Below are 25581 nucleotides of genomic sequence, written 5' to 3'. Positions count from 1 at the left end.
GTCCCAAGACAAGACCAAGACACCAACGTTGAGTTGGCCTGTTTTTTTTTATTGCTTTCTAATCAAATCTAGTCCTGAGTATTTTTTCACACAAACCTTGCTTAATTCATTAGAACAAGTTTAAATAATCTGAATTTCTAAGCAGAACAATACTAGCATGAGAATCATACACTAAAGTCACACTCATTTGTCATTACCTCTGAAATCAATCAATAAAGGAATAAGGCACCAAACACTTGGTTTTTGAAAGCTGTATTTTTTATTTACTGTAATAAGAGACATAACACTGCGTTGAAGAATAAATAGGAGGAAAAAGCAACACTTACCTGTAGGGAATCCTAATAAAAACAGTTGGAATGAGGTAACACTGAAGAGCAATGTTAATGTTGTTGTTTTTAACCAGTTTTCTGGTCTCATATCTGCAGCATGTAGTAGAGCGAGTGCACCTGGGGAACAGAGGGAGACAATGACATGATTAAAACCACCTCCACACCAGTCGACCTATCCCAACCCAGGAAAACATCTACAGATAGAAATACATTGTATAGATTAGAACAGGGCAGCAGGTAGCCTACTGAGAGCGTTGGGCCAGTAACCACAAGGTTGCTGGTTTGAATCCCAGAGACTAGGTGAAAAATCTGTCAATGTGCTCTTGAGCAAGGCACTTAACCCGATTTCCTCCTGTAAGTTGCTCTGGATAAGAGTGTCTGCTAAATTACTCAAATGTAACATATCATGTCTGTCATTAGATGAATAAATCATGTCAGCTATTCTCATTAACTTCGATGTTGATCTGAAATGGTCAATGTTTCACCTCACTGAATACATCCTTGATGTTACACTAGGATGAAAACCAGCTGCCTTCAAGGAGCATAGTTGTGCACCCATGGGGTTGTTTCAACACCGGACCTCCATCCGTAAAACAGGCCATCATTACTACTCGTTATATTGATATGTCAATTGGCTTATGATGAGTACTGATAGATGAGGTTCATTTACTAAGTAGTTCAGGGTTTCCCAAACTCGGTCCTGGGACCCCTCTGGGTGCACACTTTGTAGATGACAAACACATATCGATTAAGAAAACAATTGTGTGTGTATGTGTCAGACAGATGCAATACGAAACTCCATGTGGTACATGCTTTAGTGAAACAGGACAAGTCAGACCGACCATTTAGAATGACCGACGGTGCTGCGGCCTTGAGATGTGCGAGATGGTCACCAGGTGATATCCACTAGAAGGACAAGCATCCTTCATTCATTGACTCCCTTATTAATTAATCCTTCATTTTACTAATACACAGTGGGTTCCACCAAGTGGATTAATAGTGTCATGTCACAGAGGACAATGAAACAACATTAATTCAGGATACTAATGACAGGTGTATGTTGTAAGGACTGTTGTGTTAAACGGAACAGATGGCCCTAAAGCAGTGTTTGTCAGTCCTGCTGCTAGGAAACCAACAGGCTACAGAAATGCTGTTATTTCAGGTTCAACAGGCCTGAAATATTGAGATCTGACCAGGGACCCGGTCGGGTTCTATATTTCAGACTTTTGACTCAGATCTGATATAATTGTCACGGTCTCAGGTACGTGCAATTGAAATTGATTTACCAATCGGAACCGTCCTCTTTAATGTGTGTCAATCCATGCCTACGCAAGCTTGTTATGTGTCAGCCAATTGCAACTCAATAAAAATATTTAGCTGAAACTGGGTCCGGCTGCTCACCTCACATGTGCCTTCTGATGTGGAGACGGAGAGAGCGAGTGAAAGGAGCTTTGGCCTAGGCTAGGGCAGTCATGAAATCTCATCAGCCGGTGATTGTCAAGCAAATAAGGTAATTGACCGTTAATTAACATGAACACATTTAGCCTCTCCTGTTTTCAACATATAGCCTACAATTTTAAAAAGTCAAATAAATCCATGTAACATAGCCTACACCTTCTAAAATAAATAATGGATTTATTGTGACAGGTCTAAAGAAGCATGGTATGAAGAAAATGTCTATTTCATTAGAATAGTATACTCTGAGTTATCCTTATGTTAGGTCTTGATGTGGCTATGCCAAATGGTTGTGGGCTACACTAGTTCCTTTAGCTGACAGGATTTGCTTATAATTCCGTGGCATTATTTCATAGTATTAAGAATTAAATTGAACAAAGTTGAACAAAATATATTTTCTCATAATGATTTGAGGGAGTGCGTTAACAAATAAATAGGTACTCCTTTATACTCAAGTTAGAGTTATTAATGTAACTTGTTCTACAAATGTTGGGCTATATGTTTTGCTTTTTAATACATTGTTAGGCTGCATGATGATTTGAAAAAAGTCACTTGAAAAGGCATGAGCTCTGCTTTGTTTTTTGCACAGGCTGTTTACACTCCAATAGTCTCTCATTCACAATTTGACAAGCACTTGATAATACCTCGAATTTCACGGCGGCATCCCCTTTGTGGCCTAATGAACCTTAAACAAATCCATGCCTTTTGCGGCCCGTAGTGCTGATTTGTGGACTTCTCTCACTCACATGGCTCTCTGTCACGTGATCTAGTCATTCTTACAGGCTACAAGTGAAGACCGACATCGGGGATGCAACTGCGCCCGTCCTTATCTAATTACGAGGTGCATATAGTAAAACCAAATGCATGCTTTTCAACCGTTCGCTGCCTGCACCCGCACGCCTGACTAGTATCACCACCCTGGATGGTTCCGACCTTGAATATGTGGACATCTATAAGTACCTAGGTGTCTGGCTAGACTGTAAACTCTCCTTCCAGACTCATATCAAACATCTCCAATTGAAAATCAAATCTAGAGTCGGCTTTCTATTCCGCAACAAAGCCTCCTTCACTCACGCCGCCAAACTTACCCTAATAAAACTGACTTTCCTACCGATCCTCGACTTCGGCGACGTCATCTACAAAATAGCTTCCAACACTCTACTCAGCAAACTGGATGCTGTCTATCACAGTGCCATCCGTTTTGTCACTAAAGCACCTTATACCACCCACCACTGCGACCTGTATGCTCTAGTCGGCTGGCCCTCGCAACATATTCGTCGCCAGACCCACTGGTTCCAGGTCATCTACAAGTCCATTCTAGGTAAAGCTCCGCCTTATCTCAGTTCACTGGTCACGATGGCAACACCCACCCGTAGCACGCGCTCCAGCAGGTGTATCTCACTGATCATCCCTAAAGCCAACCTCATTTGGCCACCTTTCGTTCCAGTTCTCTGCTGCCTTTGACTGGAACGAATTGCAAAAATCACTGAAGTTGGAGACTTTTATCTCCCTCACCAACTTCAAACATCTGCTATCTGAGCAGCTAACCGATCGCTGCAGCTGTACATAGTCCATCGGTAAATAGCCCACCCAATTTTTACCTACCTCATCCCCATACTGTTTATATTTATTTACTTTTCTGCTCTTTTGCACACCAGTATCTCTACCTGTACATGACCATCTGATCATTTATCACTCCAGTGTTAATCTGCAAAATTGTAATTATTCGCCTACCTCCTCATGCCTTTTGCACACAACGTATATAGACTCTCTTTTTTTCTACTGTGTTATTGACTTGTTTATTGTTTACTCCATGTGTAACTCTGTGTTGTCTGTTCACACTGCTATGCTTTATCTTGGCCAGGTCGCAGTTGCAAATGAGAACTTGTTCTCAACTAGCCTACCTGGTTAAATAAAGGTGAAATAAAAAATAAAAAAATAAATATTGAAGATATGAGAAGAACTGTCCACATTTACTTTTCATCAGCCAACAAGATGAGTAGGCCTAATGAACAGCAAAAGGAATAGCCTATGTCAATCTACTATCCCCCATAGTACAAAAGTTTACCTATTCTATTCAGTGCGAGAAATAAATATTCCATACAGTCTGGGACAGTTGTGGGATGCGAGATTCCAAACGAATAAAACCACTAGCATCCCAAAAAAAATTTGTTTAATGCAATGTGGCTGAAGCAACAGATCAAAACTTTAGCTTTAAATGTTTACTACATATTAGGCTATTTCTTCACATTATACACGCAGCAATGAGCACATGGTACTAGGCTATAAGCGTGAATGTTCCATTAGCGGAAAACACCATTATCAAAAGTGACCGCAAATGCAGATATGCATGTAATGCTTTTATTATAAAAGGTGCATTTTTATGGTGAAAATGATCTTCCCCAACTTGAAACACACACTGCTTATGTATGCCAGTTAGGCGCCCTTTGTAAAGCGGATTAAATGTGCTTCATTTTAAGATGTTATTTGGCCACTTTAGTTGTGATACAAACTTTAAAACATATAGGCCTAAGGGCTATAAAATATGCTGGGCATAATTCACAAATAATAGTATATAATTCACAAGTGATAAGCTAATATCGTCACCCATCAGACTATTCTTGATTTATTCGTCTTTACATATACTAAATAATGTGTGAAATTTGTTTTGATTTAGAATGGACCATTATCATGCACATGTATCAAAACAGGGGCAGCAGGAAAAAATACATGTCATCTCTGCACTTAAATAACGAATAGAGGAAGCTTTTCCCTGTGGTTTATTTCATTCCAGCCAGGTACACTATACTGCTGTTGTAAAGAGAAGCAATGTGCTTAATATTAGGAAAGTTGAGAAATAAATATAGTAGGACTAGCCTATAGAAAGCTGATGGGACCCTATTTTTATTAGCGACCATCAGCGGCCATCGCTCTGTTTTCTCCAGCAATTGCATAGCCTATAGAAATGTTGCAGACCTCCCAGGTGGCGCAGTGGCACCACAGACTCTGGGTTCGCGCCCAGGCCCTGTCGCAGCCGGCCGCGACTGGGAGGTCCGTGGGGCGATGCGCAATTGGCCTAGCGTTGTCCGGGTTAGGCCGGTAGGGATATCCTTGTCTACCACTCCTGTGGCGGGCCGGGCGCAGTGCACGCTAACCAGGTACATGGTGTTTCCCCCGACACATTGGTGCGGCTGGCTTCCGGGTTGGACATTTGCATTGATGTCAGTGATTAGAGGGACAATAGTGCGCTGATAGTGCGCACCCGCCTTTGTTGGTAATTGCTGCAATATAAGCCTGTTCAAAACTTTTGTGAAGGTTTAAACCAGTTTTGTTTCTTTCTGTTGAGACATTTGTTTTGGCCCAAATGACACTGAACAATATAAAACAACATGCAACAATTCCAAAGACTTGAGTTACAGTTCATATGAGGAAATCAATCGAAATAAATTCATTAGGCCCTTATCTATGGATTTCACATAACGGAGTACAGATATACATCTGTAGGTCACAGATACCTTAAAATTAAATAGGTAGGGGCGTGGTTCAGAAAACCAGTCTGTATCTGGTGTCACCACAAGCTGCCTCATGCAGCGTGACATCTCCTTTGCATAGAGTTGATCAGGCCGTTGATTGTGGCTGTGGAATGTTGTCCCACTCCTCTTCAATGGCTGTGCAAAGTTGCTGGTTATTGGCAGGAACTGGAACCTGCTGTCGTACGCGTTGATCTTGACTTCCAGAGCATCCCACACATGCTCAATGTGTGACACGTCTGGTAGATATGCAGGTCATTGAAGAACTGGGACATTTTCAGCTTCCAGGAATTGTGTACAGATCCTTGCGACATGGAGTGTGCATTATCATGCTGAAACATGAGGTGATTGAGGCGGATGAATGGCACGACAATGGGCCTCAGGATCTCGTCACGGTATCTCTGGATTCAAATTGCTATAGATAAAATGCAATTGTGTTCGTTGTCTGTAGCTTATGCCTGCCCATACCATAACCCCACCGCCACCATGGGTTACTCTGTTCACAAGTTGACATCAGCAAACCGCTCTCCCACACGACATCATGCTGTCTGCCATCTGTCCAGTACAGTTGAAACCGGGATTCACTCAGGAAGAGCACACTTTTCCAGCATGCCAGTGGCCATCGAAAGTGGAGGAAGTCAGAGGCCTGGCCGGGTGATGCCAGAATAACTACCTATCCCTCAACGTGACTAAGGAGATTATTGTGGACTACAGGAAAAGGAGGACCAAGCACGTCCCCAATCTCATCGACGGGGCTGTAGTGGAGCAGGTTGAGCGCTTCAAGTTCCCTGGTGTCCACATCAACAACAAACTAGAACGGTCCAAACACACCAAGACAGTCGTGAAGAGGGCACGACAAAGCCTATTCCCCCTCAGGAAACTAAAAATATTTGGCATGGGTCCTGAGATCCTCAATAGGTTCTACAGTAGCAACATCAAGGGCATCCCTGACTGGTTGCATCACTGCCTGGTACAGTAATTGCTCGGCCTCTGACCGCAAGGCACTACAGAGGGTAGTGTGTTGTCGTGGAAATGTCCTTAATTACCAAATGATGAGAGAGCAAATCACACACCAGTCAGAGTAATGCTTAATCTTCACCTTTAATAATAATTAAGCTTTTGCAATAGCATTTTGACTTTCAACATTTCAGTATCTCTAATGAAAAGTTAAGAGTGGTCAACATAATGGCAACTGAGATCATTTATAGCAAAGATCCACCCCCCTAGTCAACATGACAAAACACAGATAATAGGAACTTTCACAAGGAAAGATTTTACTTGAGAGAGGAGTATCCCATCGCCAGACAGTATTTAGCTATAAATTGTCGTTCAGTTTGGTCTCCTAAACGAAGCTCTTATCTCGTTCTTGGTACAAAATAGTACCAAGACATAACCTCATCCAATGGTATATATCAATTGTCATTTTAGATACTCCCATCCCAAATACAACCCATCCTGGACAATCTCACGGAGAGAAGAGTGAGCCTCTAGGTCAAGATAAATAAGGGCAACCTCAGAGGGAACATAGAATGGTTCCACACTGCCATCCTCCTCTCCCCGATGGGAAAAGTAGGGAGTGACTGGCACACAGACATTGTGGAGCCAAGAGATAATTGGTTCCCCCTCAATCATCCCTTCACATGGTTTAAAAGATACGTTTACACATGACAAGCCTGACCTCTCCCCTCTGTGTGGCCCCAGTAACTGAACCCAGGACAGAGAAAGGATAACTGCAAATGGCCAACACTATAGTCCAAAAAGATACCTTCTAAATGACAAGTATCTCACAAGCATATTATGAAAATAAAACATCTTATCTGTTACCCAACTAATTATTTTTCATCCCCAATGTGTACGGCCCAGTACATAACTGGGGCTAAGCTGCCTGCCATCCAGGACCTATACACCAGGCGGTGTCAGAGGAAGGCCCTAAAAATGGTCAAAGACCCCAACCACCCCAGTCATAGACTGTTCTCTCTACTACCGCACCGCAGGCAGTACCAGAGTGCCAAGTCTAGGACAAAAAGGCTTCTCAACAGTTTTTACCCCCAAGTCATAAGACTCCTGAACAGGTAATCAAATGGCTACCCGGACTATTTGCATTGTGTGCCCCCCCCAACCCCCTTTTCTATGCTGCTGCTACTCTCTGTTTATCATATATGCATAGTCACTTTAACTATACATTCATGTACATACTACCTCAATTGGGCCGACCAACCAGTGCTCCCGCACATTGGCTAACCGGGCTATCTGCATTGTGCCCCACCCACCCTTTTACGCTACTGCTACTCTCTGTTCATCATATATGCATAGTCACTTTAACCATATCTACACGTACCGATTACCTCAATCAGCCTGACTACCCAGCGTCTGTATGTAGCCTCGCTACTGTATATAGCCTGTCTTTTTACTGTTTTATTTCTTTACCTACCAATTGTTCACCCAATACCTTTTTTTAGCACTATTGGTTAGAGCCTGTAAGTAAGCATTTCACTGTTGTATTCAGCGCACGTGACAAATAAACTTTGATTTAATACGAGGCCAAACTGCAGTCAGGTCAAAACCCTGGTGAGGACGACGAGCATGCAGACAGTTTGTGTAGAAATTCTTCGGTTGTGCAAACCCACACTTTTATCAGCTATCCGGCTGGCTGGTCTCAGACGATCCTGCAGGTGAAGAAGCCGGATGTGGAGGTCCTGGGCTGGCGTGGTCACACATGGTCTGCTGTTGTGAGGCCGGTTGGACGTACTACCAAATTCTCTAAACATGGAGTCGGCTTATGGTAGAGAAATTAACATTAATTTCTCTGGCAACAGATCAGGTGGACATTCCTGCAGTCAGCCTGACAGAAGACTTACTAAAATCACAAATCACCTTGAAGGACATGCCACTAAAATTGGATTTGATTAAATCTTCCCCCACTCCCTCGCAAACATGTGTAAGTGCGCGTCCTTATCACTCTACACATCCTCCCCACTTGCTCAATCATACAAATACACACACAGTATAGTTCTGTATGCTACGTTATATTGTCAAAGTCAAAAGAGTTAAATAGAAAAGCATTGTTTAGAACAGACATGTTCTATAACGTGTAATAGGGAACAGTGTCAGCTCTACACAAAACATTTCTATCAGCAACATTCTAAACACTGCTGCACCACAGAATAGACCCAGTCCAAAAATCTACATTTAATGTCTTAAGATGTTGCAAGATATGAGTTTCTTTTGAATTTAAAAACCGGCCAGCTAACACAAATTAAACATATATACTATATTCAAAATACTTAATGAGGGATGGACACTAAACTAATTCCTTCACCGGTTGCATTCACTCATCTGTAGTGGGTTTATCTGTGTTCAAGTTATAGACACACATACATATTTACACACACAAAAGTATGTGGACACCACTTCAAATTAGTGGATTTGGCTATTTCAGCCACACCCATTGCTGACAGGTGTATAAAATCGAGCACACACACCCATGCAATCTCCATAGACAGACATTGGTAGTAGAATGGACTAACTGAAGAGCTCAGTGACTTTCAACGTGGCACCGTCATAGGATGCCACCTTTCAAACAAGTTTGTTTGTCAAATTTCTGCCCTGCCAGAGCTGCTCTAGTAGAGCTGCCCCGGTCAACTGTAACTGTGAATTGGAAACGTCTAGGAGCAACAAAGTGGTAGGCCACACAAGCTCCCAGAACAAGACCGCAGAGTGCTGAAGCATGTAGAAATTGCCTGTCATCGGTTGCAACACTCACTACCGGGTTCCAAACTGTTCGTCGGGAGCCTCATGAAATGGGTTTCCATGGACGAGCAGCCACACAAAAGGCTAAGATCACCATGCGCAATGCCAAGCATTGGCTGGAGTGGTGTAAAGCTCGCCGCCATTGGACTCTGGAGCAGTGGAAACGCATTCTCTGGAATGATGAATCACGCTTCACCATCTGGCAGTCCGACGGACGAATCTGGGTTTGGTGGATGCCAGGAGACCACTACCCGCCCCAATGCATAGTGCCAACTGTAAAGTTTGGTGGACGAGGAACAATGGTCAGACTGTTTTTCGTGGTTCGGGCTAGGCGGGTTTGGATCCATTTTGGCCTTATGGGAGATCTGTTGACATGCCCTTTAGCAGGGCGTTGACCCTAGATGCTTCTGTGTGTCGCTCTGAATGGGAGTCTGTTGGATGACTGGTGTGGTGTAGTTGTTGAGCGGCTTCACTGCAAGTATATTGTATGCTTTGGATATTCAATCAAAAATAAATACATTTGGGGAAGGCCCTTTCCTGTTTCAGCATGACAATGCCCCTGTGCATGAAGTGAGGTTCATACATAAATGGTTTGTGGAGATCGGTGTGAAGAACTTGACTGGCCGGCACAGAGCCCTGACCTCAACCCCATCAAACACCTTGGGATGAATTTGGAACGCAGACTGCGAGCCAGGCCTAATCGCCCAATATCAGTGCCGACCTCACTAATGCTTGTGGCTGAATGGATGCAAATCCCCACAGCAATGTTCCAACATCCAGTGAAAAGCCTTCCAAGAAGCTGTTATAGCAGTAAAGGGGGGACCAACTCCATATTAATGCCCATGATTTTAGAATGAGATGTTCGATGAGAAGGTGTCCACATACTGTCATGTAGTGTAGTCACAGCTCCACTTCAATATACTTACCTGGAATATAATGCAAATGTTACACATTGAAGATCAAACACTTCCATCACACATGCTTCCACACAACACTCAAGACAAGCACATGATTTTACTATGTTACTACACACACGGCAACACAAATTCTCTCGCTCTTGAGTACAGAGGTAAGTGCACGAGTACGGGATATTCAAATGTCATGATAAATTAACATAACACATGACAATATTACAAAAGTTTGTCTATAATGTTGAGTTAATTAAAATGCAAGAAACTTTAAATATACGGAAAAATAATGAGAAATGACTAACAAAATGTAGAGTAGCCAATTGGTTCAAATTAAACTCCAGTATATTAATCAGAATATGCGATATAGGTATTTTGCCTGGTTGAGGATCAATTACACCCAATAGTGATGTCCCGATACCAGTATCGCGATACTACGATATCAGATGTTCCTTGGCAAAAAGGAAAACACGAAGCAGACTAAACTCTGTGGTCCATTAAAATCTAGCTTCGCAAAATATTGTGTGCTATAGCTTGCAAATAAACAAATGTGACTCTGGGTGACAACATAAGGCTGTGCATGTTTTACACAGACATCATTTTGGCTCTGCTCTGAAAAATTAAGAGATTAGTTTGAGTTCATAATACTTGAAACAAGGATGAAGGTGAGAAAAATCCCAAAATATCTAAAAAGGCGAGAGAGAGAGAGAGAGGCTACAAAAGTTTTTTTTTAATTTTTTTTTTTTTTTACTTCAATCAACTTAGTTTTCACAAAATGGCATTTCAGTTTTATTGCAGTTAGCCAAACTACTACTACAGGATGCAATGTACTGGAAAGACATTCCATGGACGGAGGAAATCAAAGTAAGCTAACCATTGCAGAGGCAATGCAGGTCTTCACTTGTTACTAGGATCTACTGAAAACAACAATAACAGGAGGATAGGATACTGATAGCAAAAAGCAAGAAACAACATCATACAGAAGTTTATAAGCCATCTACAGACCTGCCTACATCAAGATACATCACAGTTAATATTGGCCTAAACCTTACCTACAGACCTGACTACATCAAGATACATCGCAGTTGATATTGGCCTTTGGCGGCCAACATTGAAGATTTGTGTTTTTACATGACTATTGGGCCTGGCTTTTGATATAAAACAAGTATTTTTTTTCCCCTCAGTCAACATTTGGGACACATGAAGAAGCTGAGGGAAATAATCAGCCCAAAGTAAAATAACAGAAACAAACATTTGACGAGAAAATAAATCAGTTATTTTACATAATGAGAAAGGAAAAGCAAGAGATCCAAATATTGAGCCTTGGGGTACACCGTTGAAAAAATGTAAACATAATAACACAATTAGTATCTGCGACGTTTGTTGTTAGGCCCTTCATAGTTTCCCACAACAGGGATTCCCCTCCCGAAGCCTGCTGGCCCCCCCACTGCAGGCCCAGGCCCTGCCCCCATAAGCCCTGCCCCCACTGCCTGTTGCTGCTGAGGGGACTCAACACCTGGACGGCCACTCATGGGGGACGAACCAATCTGATTAGGAGCCCCCTGGGGGAACCTATCATTGCGCTGCTACAGCATAAAGGGATAGGGTTGGTGGAGATATTATGAGCAGTCCAGATGCAGAAGAATCAGATGGGAGGGATATTCAATAACAATGTTCGTTTTGGCGAGGGAATGAGAAGGCGTTCCAAACGTCAAAGTAGGCAAGCAGAGTAGTTCCGGGCAGAGTCAGAAGAGGGAGAGAGGAATCAGTCCATTAGTTATGGGTGCAGAGCTGATATAAGCTATGAGAATCCCTTTCCTAACCCACACTAACCTCATGATGTGAACAGTGAAGTCAGGGGAGTAAATGTTATTATTAACCTCAATTTGCTAATCACCACCAAGGGATACAATGATATCATGATTAAATATACCGCAATGGTAGGGGAAAAGATGCCAGAAAAGACCAGCTGGACGAGATATCTGTACCATAAACTATTCAAATCAAAGTCACTGGCAAAACACCTTGGAATGTAATATCCATAAGCAGCATCTAAATAGCCTCTGGCATCTCCTCTCACCACTGGTTAAAACCTGAAAACAATACACTGTAGTTTCTATTCAACACCAAGTGTTGAGCAGGTTAAGGAGAGCGAGTTATTGAGAGAGAAATTGAAAAGAGGTTGAGAGTAAGCGCCCATCTTAGCGCATACATTACCATGGCTCCATTGTCTGGCATCATGTTTGGTGCGCCCATGTTTGGAGTTCCCTCGGGGCCCATGGCTCCGGCCCTTCCGCTCATGCCTATGCCAATCATTTGAGGGGGTCCCTGGTTTACACTGGCCCCGGCAACAGAGGCGGGGTTAAACCCATCTACACGCAAAACAACGTAGCATCGTTTGGTCACACTGGAAGTAAACCCCACCCATCACACCCCGTGTGCACTGTTTGTTGTTGTAGAGTGGTGTAAAAATCTCTCAGGGCTGACAGAGCTAGCTAACGTTGGTTGTTGGTCACACAAGCAATGCCAATTATGTAGGTGTCAAATGTTTCATTTTCCTAGTTTGATAGGAAAAATAAGTCAAAAATATTGAGCACTGTGGTACACAATTGAAAACATATCACATTTTGTTAGTCTGTGGTGAGATATCCATATCGATATATACACTGAACAAAAATATAAACGCAACATGTAAAATGTTGGTCCCATGTTACATGAGCTGGGGGCCTAATGAATTTTTCAATTGACTGATTTTTTTCCTATGAACTAACTCAGTTAAATATTTGAAATCGTTGCATGGCATATTTATTTTTTGTAAAAAACATACATACATAATTTGTTAATGATTTCATAAGGCAGGTTAAAAGTCTACAGCACCTGTAATCATTAGGCTATGCCTTAAAATTGGTCAAATTGAATTAATATATAGCTGAACAACCAAAAACCAACGTTAGCAGATAGATGCCTACAACAGACTATTTACAGGTCATTGGGAACAGGAGCAGCGTATCATACCATTCAATCAACAGAGTAAGAGTTCCATTACAGTAAAATAGCAATGTGGGACAAGCTGTGAGAGGCCCTCAGATAGTCTGGATGAATTTCCGATTTCAGGCGAAAGAATGCCATCACCCAGTTCTGCTTCTAGGTTAAAAACCGTGACTGCACATCACCGTTGCCAGATACTCAACCCCGGACCCAAATCCCATTCACAGCATTCATAGCCATACGATACAGGTCTTTAAAAGCATCCGGAGGATGACAAGGCATTTAATAAAAAATAAGTCTTTTTTTAAAGATAGAAAATGTTGCATCAACTACTAATGGAAACACGAGTAAAGAGTTCATAATGCTTTCTAGGTACTAAATGAGACAGAGCTGTATTAGTTATGAATTGACCTCACCCACCCACACTGCTAGAAATGAACAGATGATCAACTTTTCCTAGATGGTATATGTACACAGAAATGATACTGCAAAAAGCCCCCCCCCCCCCTCAATAAAAATAATCCACCATCTCATTGAACAACGCACACCATTATGTTTGTAAGTAGTAAACATACACACAGATAAAATGTAAATACAAACAAAGGGATGGGTTTATTCTAAGCTTGTAGATAAGAACGTTTACCAAGTGTTGGGATTGGTGGCTACTGCTGATACAAAATGTTTGCTAAAAACCCTCAAGCTAGAAATGTTTGTTCTGTTTGGGCCTCATCTATTGTTCGAATCAGGTAACCTTCCACATGTGTGGCACAATAAATAAGTAGGTCTGTAGAAAGAGCAAAAGTGAAGTTACATAAAACATTAAGGACTAAAGAAAACAATGGTTTACTTCAACCAGTTGACTAAATAACAAATGACCTGATAATGAAAAGATCATTAGTGAAGTCATCATGTAAAATTCACACTAAAAAAGGTAGATGTGACTTTCTACAAATTGATGTACTCAGTTTCTCTACACAAATCAGGTGTAAAAACAAAAGAAAACCCATGACTGAAATTTAAGTCAAATCTCAGATCGACTGCAAAACTCCCTTTTCATTCAAATAAAAAAAGGTATGACCATCATTAATAGTCAGGAAAGAGGATCATTTTGTACATGTATTAAAACTGAGTTATACCATTTAGCCATTAAAACAAACAAAAAATCTCTAAAAAATTCCATGACGGATATCCTTTGCAGTGATGGATAACTTTAACCCCTTCACGATTACTTGTCTCACATTCCCCCAAAACACACTTACACCCTAGTCACTCTCACTCTCATATATAATCAGTGACACAAAAACATAATTAGCATGTTCTCGGACTACGACACATGAGCATATTTCCCCCAGTAGTATTAGTACTTCAGTACACACAGTATGTAGGTGATGTGCAGCCCCGGGTTACAATCATGAAGTGGTGAAGAAGCCACCATGAACCTCACACAGCCCATCCCGTTCAGAGCCTCACAATATATCTTTAGCCCTGCTCCGAGCCCTTTAATGTCTGCCGACCTGAAGGAACTAGCCAGGTGCACACAATATGGCGGGGGCTCCACCTAGCCTTCTTAGGGGGAACTTCTGCCTTATGGCGGCAAAACTCCAGTAACTTTCCTCAAATTCCCAGGCTTTCCAGGAATCCCAGTCCCTGGGAATTGAGAAAGTTACCAGAATTTCACAAACCTAGCCATATGGCCAACACCTTCCCAGTTCCTTTAGATCTGTAGACACCGAAAGGGGGAGGGAGTAGTTTATGGTTGTTTATGGACCAGTCAGTGCTGAGTCATCGTTATGACCCTACCTCCCATATTAATGGCTCCACGAGGGCCCAGTTCACCCATTCTCATTTCCTGTTCTCTCTGGAAGAAGTGAAGAAGAGTGGTGCACCCGTAAACCTTGTGGACAATAACTACTAGGACCATTAGGACATGTGTAGGATGATTCCTCACACATCACAACACTCACACAGATATATAAGCAACAGCCAGGGAATAAGGATAATAATGTTCTCCCAACTGTGATAGAAAAAGTAATGAAGGAGGAGTTACAAAAGCTGTGTGTGGAATGATACTGTATTGGATATGTAAGAATTTAGTGTGATAGGAGCACATACGGAATGATCATCTGAGTTCCTAAGTTACTTATGTGTCTAGTATGGATTCTCAAGGTCCATTTAAAAAGGCCAATATGGGTCTGTATGTGATAACTTAATATGGGCCAAGCCAAAATACAACATGGATTTAGTCCAAAGTTGATCAAACACTGAAGTGACCTTGTGGTAATTACAGCCTAATAGAGGAATAAGGGTTACTGATAAATATGCAAGAGAAAAGATAGAGAAGTAGATAAATCCCCTCCACACATTAATGTTCAGACAACCTAAACATTAGTAAACACAAATATATATGTACACTACACAAACCCACAAATGAAGCTGTACATCTTACATAAAATATCTTATAAAGGACATGCAATAAACATGCCCCCACTCCCTCTCTCACACACACACACACACACACGTAAGTACACATTATCACTAACCCCCCCCCCCCCCCACACACACCCGCAGACACAAATAATATGCAAGTACACTCAACATCCTCCCAACTCGCTCACTCACACCATCATACAAATATGATACACATACAGTATAGTCCTGTGTGCTACGTTATATTGTGAACGTCAGACGCGTTACAGATAGAAAAGCATTGTTTAGAACAGACATGCTCTGTAACGTGTAATAGGGAACAGTGTCAGCTCTACACATTGCATTTCTACCAGCAACATTCTAAACATTGCAGAACCACAGAATACACCTTCTGGTCCAAAATGTCTTAAGATATATGTTGTCAAATCTGAGTTTCCTGTGAATTTTAAACTGGCCAGCTAAAACAAAGTAAACATGGGTAAATAGTACATATATTACATATTAATATACTATATTTCAAATCATGTTACATTTAAATAGTTAATGAGGGATGGACACTAAAAATCCTTCACCAGCTGCATTCACTCATCTTTTGTGGGACAAATTGTGTTCTAGTTATATAGTTACAGCTCCACCTGAATATACTTACCTGGAATACAATGCAAATGGTCCACATTGAAGATCGAACACTTCCATCACACATACTTGCACACAACACTCCCTCAAGACAAGCACATGAAGTAGTTTAAGTACACACACACACAAATTCTCATCACAGACACACACACACACAAGGCAACAAATTCTCACACACACACTCTCGTCTCTGTTGAGTACAGAGGTAAGTGCAGTATGGGAAGTTAAAATGTCAAATTAACATGACACGGGACAGTATTACAAAAGTTTGAGTTAATTAAATGCAAGAATCTTTAAAAGAAAAAGGAGAACTGTTAAACGAGAAACAAAACAAAATGTACAGTATTTGTTGGAATCCCGAGTATTGATCAGAATATCTGATATAGGTCTTTTGCCTGGAACAATTTCCGCAGAAATGTTTATGGATAAAAACTCCCTAAAGTACAGTATGCACAAATTTTTATTTTATATCTTAAAAAGTAACTAGAAGGTAATTATCAATTAACAAAAAATAGTGAGACTTGCTTTAGGTATTTGAAAGTATTTGTGTGGTAGTTAAAGAAATGTAAAACATTTTACTTAAGTGAAGTGAAGAATTATAGCCAAAATTAAATGATAAAATATCTAGTCTGATAAGCCCATACTATGATAGACAACTATAAAAACCTAAATACTTTGGCGTGTAGGGGAGTTAGATCACATATTTCATCACAAATACAGTAAATACACTCAGACTACAACACTTTTACTCATAAGGAATTAGAAAAGTTGCAGACTATAATTAGGGGTGATGAATATGTTACACCTAGTGGTGGAAGTTTAGAAGTTTGTTAGTGTTAAATTTAAGTCTGGTGTAGTAGAGTGCGTGACTGATTTATAAATAGTGAATAGTAGCCTTCAGTGGGAGACTAGGTAGTAGTAAGTAGCCCAGAAGTACTAGTAGCAGTAGTCTACATTGCAGTAGTGACTGTTTTAGATAGCTAGGCCATGTGTTAGCTAGAGTAAGTGTTATAATTTGATATTGCTGTTCTGATTTCAGATTTGAAAAGCAGACTAAAGATTTCATACACTAAGTTATGAAAATAGTCAAAAGTTTGTAAAAGTGAAGAGATAGTTGATGCGGTTCCTAAAACAGCTGTATAGTTTGATTGTTAGAAGATAATTCCGTTCCCGATTTCAGATTTGAATAGCAGAGAAGACAAATATTTCATGTCCTCTAAGTTTTGTCTAAATTGTTGGGAAAGTGGTCAAAGTAGCTGATGTGTAAAAAGTCACATTGTTATACAAAGTTTTTTAAGGACAAAAAGTTTAATAATTTAAAAAGTATATATGCAGGGCCTCCCGAGTGGCGCAGCGGTCTAAGGCACTACATCGTAGTGCTAGAGGTGTCGCTACAGACCCGGGTTCGATCCCAGGCTGTATCACACAACCGGCCATGATCGGGAATCCCATAGGGCGGCGCACAATTGGCCCAGCATCGTCCGGGTTAGGATGGAGTTTGACAGGGGGAGCATCATTTGTCTCATCGCGCTCTAGCGACTCCTTGTGGTGGGCTGGGCGCCTGCAGGCTGACTTTGGTCGTCAGGTGAACGGTGTTTCCTCCAACACATTGGTTTACCTGGCTTCCGGGTTAAGCTGGCAGGTGTTAAGAAGCACAGTTTAGCAGGTTATGTTTCAGAGGACGCATGACTCGACCTTCGCCTCCAGAGCCCATTGGGGAGTTGCAGCGATGAGACAAGATCGAAATTGGGGAGAAAAGGGGGTAAAATTATTATTATTAAAAATAAAATGCTATGAAAAAAACGCTATGCAAGCAACTTAATCCAGACCAGACATTTTAAAATTTTAATGGTATTTTTATCTGAAACGGTGTTAGAGGACTAGCGTGCTACATAATAACAACCATAAGTCTTTTTTTAACTATATTTAAAGTGAAGACTTTTGCTAGTGCTACTAATAATAGTAGGCCTACATATACTGTAATCCTGTGTATGTTTTACACGAGCACAACTTTGGCACTCTGGATGACGGGACATATTGAATACAAAGTGGCGCCCAATTGATAGATCTTTAAAAGTTATATTAATGCCAGACACTTCTGACTTCTAAGTTGTAGTTCAGCTTTGTCTTATGGACTTCTATTCAACCACCCCTTTTGGTTTTCATTCCTCGGTCGATAGCGTATTAAGTTAGGGGATGGAGCATCGTTAATTTAAAAAAAACTTGCACTCGTCTTTTCCTACTAGCACTTACTACGACTGATATGTGTCTGTCTCACCTAGCTTTCTTACGATGAATGCACCAACTAAGTCGCTCTGGATGAGAGCGTCTGCTAAATTACTGAAATGTAAATGTAAGAGGGAGACAAAAAGTGTGTTATGTATACGCGTTGTTCGTAAATGTGTGTGAGGCTTGCGAGCATGTTCTGAGATTGCCGCCAGTCTAACATCCCCCCCAAGACTAATGGTAAAGGGTAACGACAATAGATCTATGTTAATCCTTGTGCGGGTTGTTTTGGGTTAAGCTGTAGGAGTTGTAACTGTTGCATAGGAGCAAGAGTTCATGCTAAGAGTAGTGTAAGGGTGGCTGTAACAGCAGAGGGTGCTTTGTACGATATTTCCAGCCGGTCCTCTTTCTCTACGGCCTCTCAACACACAATAGAAACAGAGAAGAAAAGTTATTATGCAGCAACATCATAAGACACATCACATCCACAGGCATGCAGTAATACAAGTGCACTAAGGGCTAGGTAGATAAACACATGTTTCCTGAGAATGTCAGTATGTTTCCCAACCCATAATCACAGAGTTGCAATGATGAAAAAGTTGACTGGAGACTATTGAAGTACTGAAAATTGGGACCAAGACTTAGGCCTGAAATGAAAGACATTAAAATCCACCTAGAAAAAGCTGATGACAGATTCCTCACCTCTTTGCCTGTGTTTTTGTCAAGTGATTAGATAAAGTGAAGATACCAAAGGACACAGCATTTGCACAGTGGCCATTTATAGACATGCCATTAAAATTTTAACAGATTGACATTCAAGTTACCCTATCGCCTTCATGGAAAAACTTAGAACTATTCTGAGGACTCTCTCTGGAAGTGAAGTTACTCTCATCTGGAACACACTCAAGCATGACAAATGAGCATTGTGGTGAAAGGGTCTGTCAAATCATTAGCCTCTCCCCTCTTAATATTCCCACAAGAAAGCCAAGCTGTCGGTTACAGGATCTAACTTACTTCAGACAACTCAGCAGAGATAGAGCAGTATTTTGTTCTAGCAGGTGTCCCTCTCCCATACTACTTTAGTAAAATATGTGTTTAAAACCCAGGTAAATACAACAGACATTTGAATTGATGATATATGTATAACGTGGGACAGCTACATGGTGTTTTATGTCGCTAGCTGTGAGGCTAGTATTGTGGATACACGGCTTAGAAGGGCTGCTACTGCTGGACATCAGTTTGGTGAGAAACATACACCCTGAAAACCACAGTAAAACACAGATGAACCAATATGAAAACCCCTCGGCCTTTCTCTTTTGGTTTTAGCAGATCTGAAGAAACCAGATGGGTGTAAACAAGATGGTGGCTGTCAGCTGCTACCCTAAGCCCATTGGAGGGTTAGGTTGAGCAATTGCTGCACTGCTTACACCTATCAGTCCCGTAAGAAGGAGAATGAATAGTGGCTTGAGGTCCATTTCAGATCAGGTTTGTGTCTTTCAAGCTAAAGTCTTTGGAAGATACCAAAACCAAACCTAAAGCCCTGTTGGAATTGTGACATGCTACTTACATAAGAAATAGCACTAAATAGGTAGTAGGCTACCCTAAACTAGACCAACCCAAAATACATATTTATTAGACTTTCACACACAGGACTACGGTACACTATGTTCATCTGTAGTTACCTAGAAAATATATGCTCCTATAGTGATATGGGACACTATTTGAAAAGAAAAAGGCAGCATTCTGGGATGCTTTAGGAATGGGTATTCAAAATTATTTTACTATTCAAATAACATCATCACTTATATTTTCCAGATATCCGGATAGTCGGAAAATGCACATGCACATTGCAGAGGTAAACAGAGGAGATACTGTGTTTCCGGTAGTTTGGCTAACAGCAACAGCGAAAGAGAAGTCTGATTTTCGCCGTGATAGAACCGATTCTGCTACAACAAAAAAAGGTTCTCTGGTGAGTGTTTTGCATTGATCTGTGTCAGGTATTGTGGAAACTCTGTCAAGGGAGTGCCTGTCATTGCTATTTGAAGTGGGGTGAAATGGCATACCGAGTCGGGGCAGCCTGGAGGGCTAAATACCCAGCAGTAGCTCAACGCACCGCTATAGAAACTACATTCAAAGGTTTGTTGTTTAATTCAATTAAGAATTTCAAATGTCCTGGTATTTCTTTGTAGATAAAAATATCACAATGATGACGTAATATAGACAAAGCTTTTCCATCGTTAAAATAGGTCTAAATAAATAAATACATTTATATCTAAAAAAATGAACACTCAAGTAATTGAATACTAACATTCGGTGGGATATCTGGGTATTTAATTAACCGTGCCTGTCCCTAGTATGCTTGATCATCATCATCAGTGTGACGTAGAGTGGTAGGACTGTTAGGCATCTTTTCTCAGCACCCAACATGATCGATGGACCCGAAAAATCCCTATCATATCCGAGAATGTTCTCAAAATCCCCATCTAAAACGCAGACCCTCAGCAGAATCATGTGAATGAAAGTGTGTGAACACTGCTTCTCTGAATCGAATAAACTTTAAAAAAAAAAGTGTGATAGTTTGTGTATTCAAAAACCAAGAAATTAGTGAATACTGACTGTACTGATGTGAATGTCTATGTTGGCTGTGTGTGTGTTCTCCAAGTGTATTCACACTCTTCATGAAATTAGGCTTGAACCGGTCTGACCTTTGTGTGTGCATGTTTGTGTGTCTGTCCGGTGAACTCACGGTGTCCGCATAGTTTGGCTTGAAGCCGTCCGGTTGGCGTCTCATCTCTTCCTGCTCTCGATGGCGCTGCATCATCTCCTCCTCCTGCCTACGCCTCTCCTCATGTCTACAAACAGGAAAGAACGTTTAACACACACACTTCTGACGAGTAGAAAATAGAGTGGGAGGTACACACACACGTACCTCATCTCTATATTCTTGCGTTTCTGCAGCTCCTGGTTGCGAAGCTCCTCCAGACGTCTCAGCTCCTCTTGACGCCTCATCAGGTCTGAGAAAGAGAAGATGAGAGAAATATGGGTTGGCTTGGTATTACATCAGGTCTGAGAGAAAGGGGTTGGCTTGGTATTACATCAGGTCTGAGAGAAAGGGGTTGGCTTGGTATTACATCAGGTCTGAGAGAAAGGGGTTGGCTTGGTATTACATCAGGTCTGAGAGAAAGGGGTTGGCTTGGTATTACATCAGGTCTGAGAGAAAGAGGTTGGCTTGGTATTACATCAGGTCTGAGAGAAAGGGGTTGGCTTGGTATTACATCAGGTCTGAGAGGGGGGGTTGGCTTGGTATTACATCAGGTCTGAGAGGAGGGGTTGGCTTGGAATTACATCAGGTCTGAGAGGAGGGGGTTGGCTTGGTTTGGTATTACATCAGGTCTGAGAGAAAGGGGTTGTTTGGTATTACATCAGGTCTAAGAGGAGGGGTTGGCTTGGTATTACATCAGGTCTGAGAGAAAGGGGTTGGCTTGGTACTACATCAGGTCTGAGAGAAAGGGGTTGGCTTGGTATTACATCAGGTCTGAGAGGGGGGGTTGGCTTGGTATTACATCAGGTCTGAGAGGAGGGGTTGGCTTGGAATTACATCAAGTCTGAGAGGAGGGGTTGGCTTGGTATTACATCAGGTCTGAGAGAAAGGGGTTGGCTTGGTTTTACATCAGGTCTGAGAGGGGGGGTTGGCTTGGTATTACATCAGGTCTGAGAGGAGGGGTTGGCTTGGAATTACATCAGGTCTGAGAGGAGGGGGTTGGCTTGGTTTGGTATTACATCAGGTCTGAGAGAAAGGGGTTGTTTGGTATTACATCAGGTCTAAGAGGAGGGGTTGGCTTGGTATTACATCAGGTCTGAGAGAAAGGGGTTGGCTTGGTATTACATCAGGTCTGAGAGGAGGGGTTGGCTTGGAATTACATCAGGTCTGAGAGGAGGGGTTGGCTTGGTATTACATCAGGTCTGAGAGAAAGGGGTTGGCTTGGTTTTACATCAGGTCTGAGAGGAGGGGTTGTTTGGTATTACATCAGGTCTGAGAGAAGGGGTTGGCTTGGTATTACATCAGGTCTGAGAGAAAGGGGTTGGCTTGGTATTACATCAGGTCTGAGAGAAAGGGGTTGGCTTGGTATTACATCAGGTCTGAGAGAAAGGGGTTGGCTTGGTATTACATCAGGTCTGAGAGGGGGGGTTGGCTTGGTATTACATCAGGTCTGAGAGGAGGGGTTGGCTTGGAATTACATCAAGTCTGAGAGGAGGGGTTGGCTTGGTATTACATCAGGTCTGAGAGAAAGGGGTTGGCTTGGTATTAATGTTTTTCTGTATTCACATGTGACAGTTTCTGACAACACTTGAAGTAGGCCTATGGCTATGTCTGCTAATGTTGAATTTGCACACAACACAAAAGGTAACATGTTAACTTTGTCCTTGAGAAGTGAGCGTCTTCCTCAGTGTGTGTGAGAGGTTCCTCTGAGTGTGTGTACCTTGTCTCATCATCATGAGCTGATGCTCGTGCTTGGCGGCCTCCATCTCTTGCTCCAGCTTCTCCTTTGCCTCTCGGATGTTGCGCTCAACCTGGTCTCTCTGCTGCTTTTCCATCTCGTCCAGGGCCTTCCAGCGGGATGAGTACTCAAACTCAAATGTCCCCGGCTGGGCAAACCGCGGGGGGTGCTCCCTCTCCCTGGAGAGATGGGGAGGAGAGGGGTTAGTGGCTGGACTAATACCTGCAGGGAGACTATGAAGAAAGTGGAACAGTGCACACAAACACACCTACAGGCAAGTGAATAAATCAACAAATTCATACTGGTTATGATAAAGAACTCCTGTTGTCAAGACTGGTACAGAGAGTAAAACTCCCAATAGGAGATCGTGTGTATAACGTACTTGTGGTAGTGTACAGATTTCACCAGCAACTTCTCTGGGAGTCCATCTTCTTCATCCAGCTGCTCGGTGGGTTCCACAATGGCAGGCCGAGGAGACCTGGAGACAACATGGTGAGACGGGAGTGATCACTCACACTGCTTGGAATTGATTTGGCATGTTTGGGTTATTTCGTAAACCAGGTAACTAAGTAAATGCAGTCGTTGGTTGTCTTACGTGGTGAGCAGCAGTGCCCCGTCAGCACAGCGATCCAGGGCTTTACGAGCACAAGGTTTGTTGGCAAACTCCACGAAGCCCTTCCCAGTGGGCCTTCCACGGTCGTCCACCACAACGATAGCCCTTTCCACGGGGCCGAACTCGGAGAAGGCCTCCTCAAGGAGCTCGTTGGAGACCACGGGGGAAAGGTTCCGCACCGTGAGGGCAGAGCCGTGCGTGGCGAAGCGGATCCGGATAGGTCGGTTCCCCAGCACTATGCCGTCCAACTCTGCCTTGGCAATCTCCGCCAGCGTCCTGGTTTCCTAGAATACCAGGTCAAAGGTTAGGCTCTATTGATAGCAAACTTTCAAACGTTTTTTATGCAGTCTTGATTGATTAATGAGAATTGCCACCTAGATAGTGTTGCCATAAAATCTAGTCAGGTATGTTTCAAAGGGACCCAATGTATCAAGTAATGAATGGCTTCGGGTGGGGGAGTAGGCTTAATAACAGGTCAGGCAGACCCATCCGCCTGAGTAATAAATAGTAGCTAACTAACTAGGGTAAACAGATGGCTATCGATACTAATGCGGCCTAAACGCCAACATTCAAAAGGAGCTTCCTTCACCACGGAGTTAGATATTACTGATTAACGTTACTCTAATACGCAGTCTTACCAGTCGAATGAAGCCGAATCCTCGGTCTCGGTTGATAAACACCTCGTTAGCCTCGCCATACTTGGAAAACAGCTTTTTGAAATCATCCTCCGTGAGGTCTGTCGGGAGGTTACCGATGAACAACCTACAACGCTGCGTGAAGGTTTTCTCCCCGGGTCTCCTGAAACTCTTTATATCCAGCGTCATCTCCTGCGACTCTCCGGCTCCACCGTCCCCCTCTGCCGCAGGGCTGGCAGCCGTCGGCGGCTTTGGTGGTGGGGTTTTCCCATCCGCAACATTCGGCCTTCGCTCCATGCCTGGAGAGTCCATGTTGCGCTTTGTGTGCTGCTGCTGCTGGTGGTACTGCTGCTGCTGCTGAGGTTTCGGCGACGGTGCGTTGTTTTGAATGTTGACCTGTTTTAGATTTCGGTGAGCCATACTTAGAGCGATGTAAATCCCTCACAATAGGTATCCAGTAAGTATAGCTTTGAATGCGCAGAAATATTTCAGAAACGAAGAAATCTTGCCTCCTTTCAGTCATCAGCCAGCGAAGTGCGGCTGTAATTCAAAATGGCGATGACTGCGCGCGCATCGTTGACGCGAGGCATTCAACGTGGCTGTGTTTTTCCCCTTGGCCGCTAGGTGGTGTACGAAGACTTTCACAAGATCAGGGATGTCGGGAAGGTTTTGCATGGCACCGTAGCATGCTGATGTTGGTGTCACATTTTGTTCAACATGTTCACACATGTTCAAGGTCAATGGGGCGGCAGGGCAGCCTAGTGGTTAGCGCGTTGGACTAGTAACCGAAAGGTTGCAAGTTCAACCCACTGTTCCTAGGCCTTCATTGAAAATAAGATTTTGTTCTGAACTGACTTGCCTGGTTAAATAAAGGTAAAAAAAATATGTCATGGTTACTATCTAAATTATTGATATTTGTAACAGCAGCATGTTGGTTCCCTTCCCAATGTGGGAACACTATGCCAGTGGAGTATTACTCCACTTGGCAGTGGCAGTGGTACTGGTAGGCTCACTATGCTTATTGCTTATAATCATTAATGCCATTTAGGCATGGGGCCTGTCTATGGTCCAAAGTGTATGGGAGGGAAGGGGTTCATGGGGTGATAAAAGGGATGGTTGGTCTCTTTGTGCCAGATGTCTGAGACTGGTCATGCGACAACGATGACTGAGACTGGTCATGTGACAACGATGACTGAGACTGGTCATGTGATAACGATGGCATTCACGGACCTCCACACAACTAAATGGCCCTGTAGCCACATTTTTGCCCATTGTGATGACAAAAGACACCCGGGTCACTGGAAACCAGACAGACACAGATGCCTGACAGTAAAAATCACCCTATTCCCTATGTATTGTATAATGTGTAAAAACGACAGGTAGCTGATTGTAAAATAAAACCCCTATTCCCCTATTCATAAGCTGTCATGACTGTTTATGACAGCTGGTATTCTATCCTCATTGCAGGGCCCCACCTTACTGTCAAGTAAGGCCCAGTTGTTCTTGTCTCCTATTGTCTGACTCAGGAACACCATCATTTGACATTGCAAGCCATTCAGCCACTCATACAGTAGGTATGAAGGGC

The 25581-nt window shown here is 42.5% G+C and overlaps 1 protein-coding gene across 4 annotated transcripts; it reads right to left on the bottom strand.

The window, feature by feature from the left end:
• Positions 1 to 338: 338 nt before the first annotated feature.
• LOC139412889 (paraspeckle component 1-like) lies at positions 339 to 24558 on the bottom strand. Of its 4 annotated transcripts, none has more exons than XM_071159715.1 (9): positions 24000 to 24558; positions 23344 to 23645; positions 23131 to 23226; positions 22731 to 22927; positions 21179 to 21263; positions 20996 to 21101; positions 14761 to 14818; positions 12190 to 12344; positions 10696 to 11558 (listed from the first exon to the last, which is right to left on the bottom strand). In XM_071159715.1, exons 1-9 carry the CDS (start codon positions 24414 to 24416, stop codon positions 11337 to 11339), a joined length of 1638 nt encoding a protein of 545 aa, XP_071015816.1. In that variant the 5' UTR covers positions 24417 to 24558; the 3' UTR covers positions 10696 to 11336. The 4 variants fall into 4 exon arrangements, with proteins under 4 accessions (XP_071015819.1, XP_071015816.1, XP_071015817.1 ...); XM_071159716.1 differs by having other exon boundaries at positions 10696 to 11555; positions 24000 to 24556; XM_071159718.1 differs by lacking the exons at positions 10696 to 11558; positions 12190 to 12344; positions 14761 to 14818 and adding an exon at positions 339 to 446 and having other exon boundaries at positions 24000 to 24556.
• Positions 24559 to 25581: the final 1023 nt, after the last annotated feature.

This window comes from Oncorhynchus clarkii, chromosome 7, assembly GCF_045791955.1.
Source record: "Oncorhynchus clarkii lewisi isolate Uvic-CL-2024 chromosome 7, UVic_Ocla_1.0, whole genome shotgun sequence".
In the NCBI taxonomy this organism is placed as follows: Eukaryota; Metazoa; Chordata; class Actinopteri; order Salmoniformes; family Salmonidae; genus Oncorhynchus; species Oncorhynchus clarkii.
The sequence above is the reverse complement of the archived record's forward strand: the minus strand, read 5'-3'. Positions and strand labels throughout refer to the sequence as shown.

What these genes read in the sequence shown, in the direction of transcription:
- LOC139412889 (XM_071159715.1), bottom strand. Translation starts at nt 24,416, where the DNA reads ATGGCTCACCGAAATCTAAAACAGGTCAACATTCAAAACAACGCACCG. An exon ending in AAATCTGTACACTACCACAA is followed by an intron (nt 22,928 to 23,130) that starts GTACGTTATACA and finishes CCATCTCTCCAG; the next exon opens with GGAGAGGGAGCACCCCCCGC. An exon ending in GCTCATGATGATGAGACAAG is followed by an intron (nt 21,264 to 22,730) that starts GTACACACACTC and finishes TCTCTTTCTCAG; the next exon opens with ACCTGATGAGGCGTCAAGAG.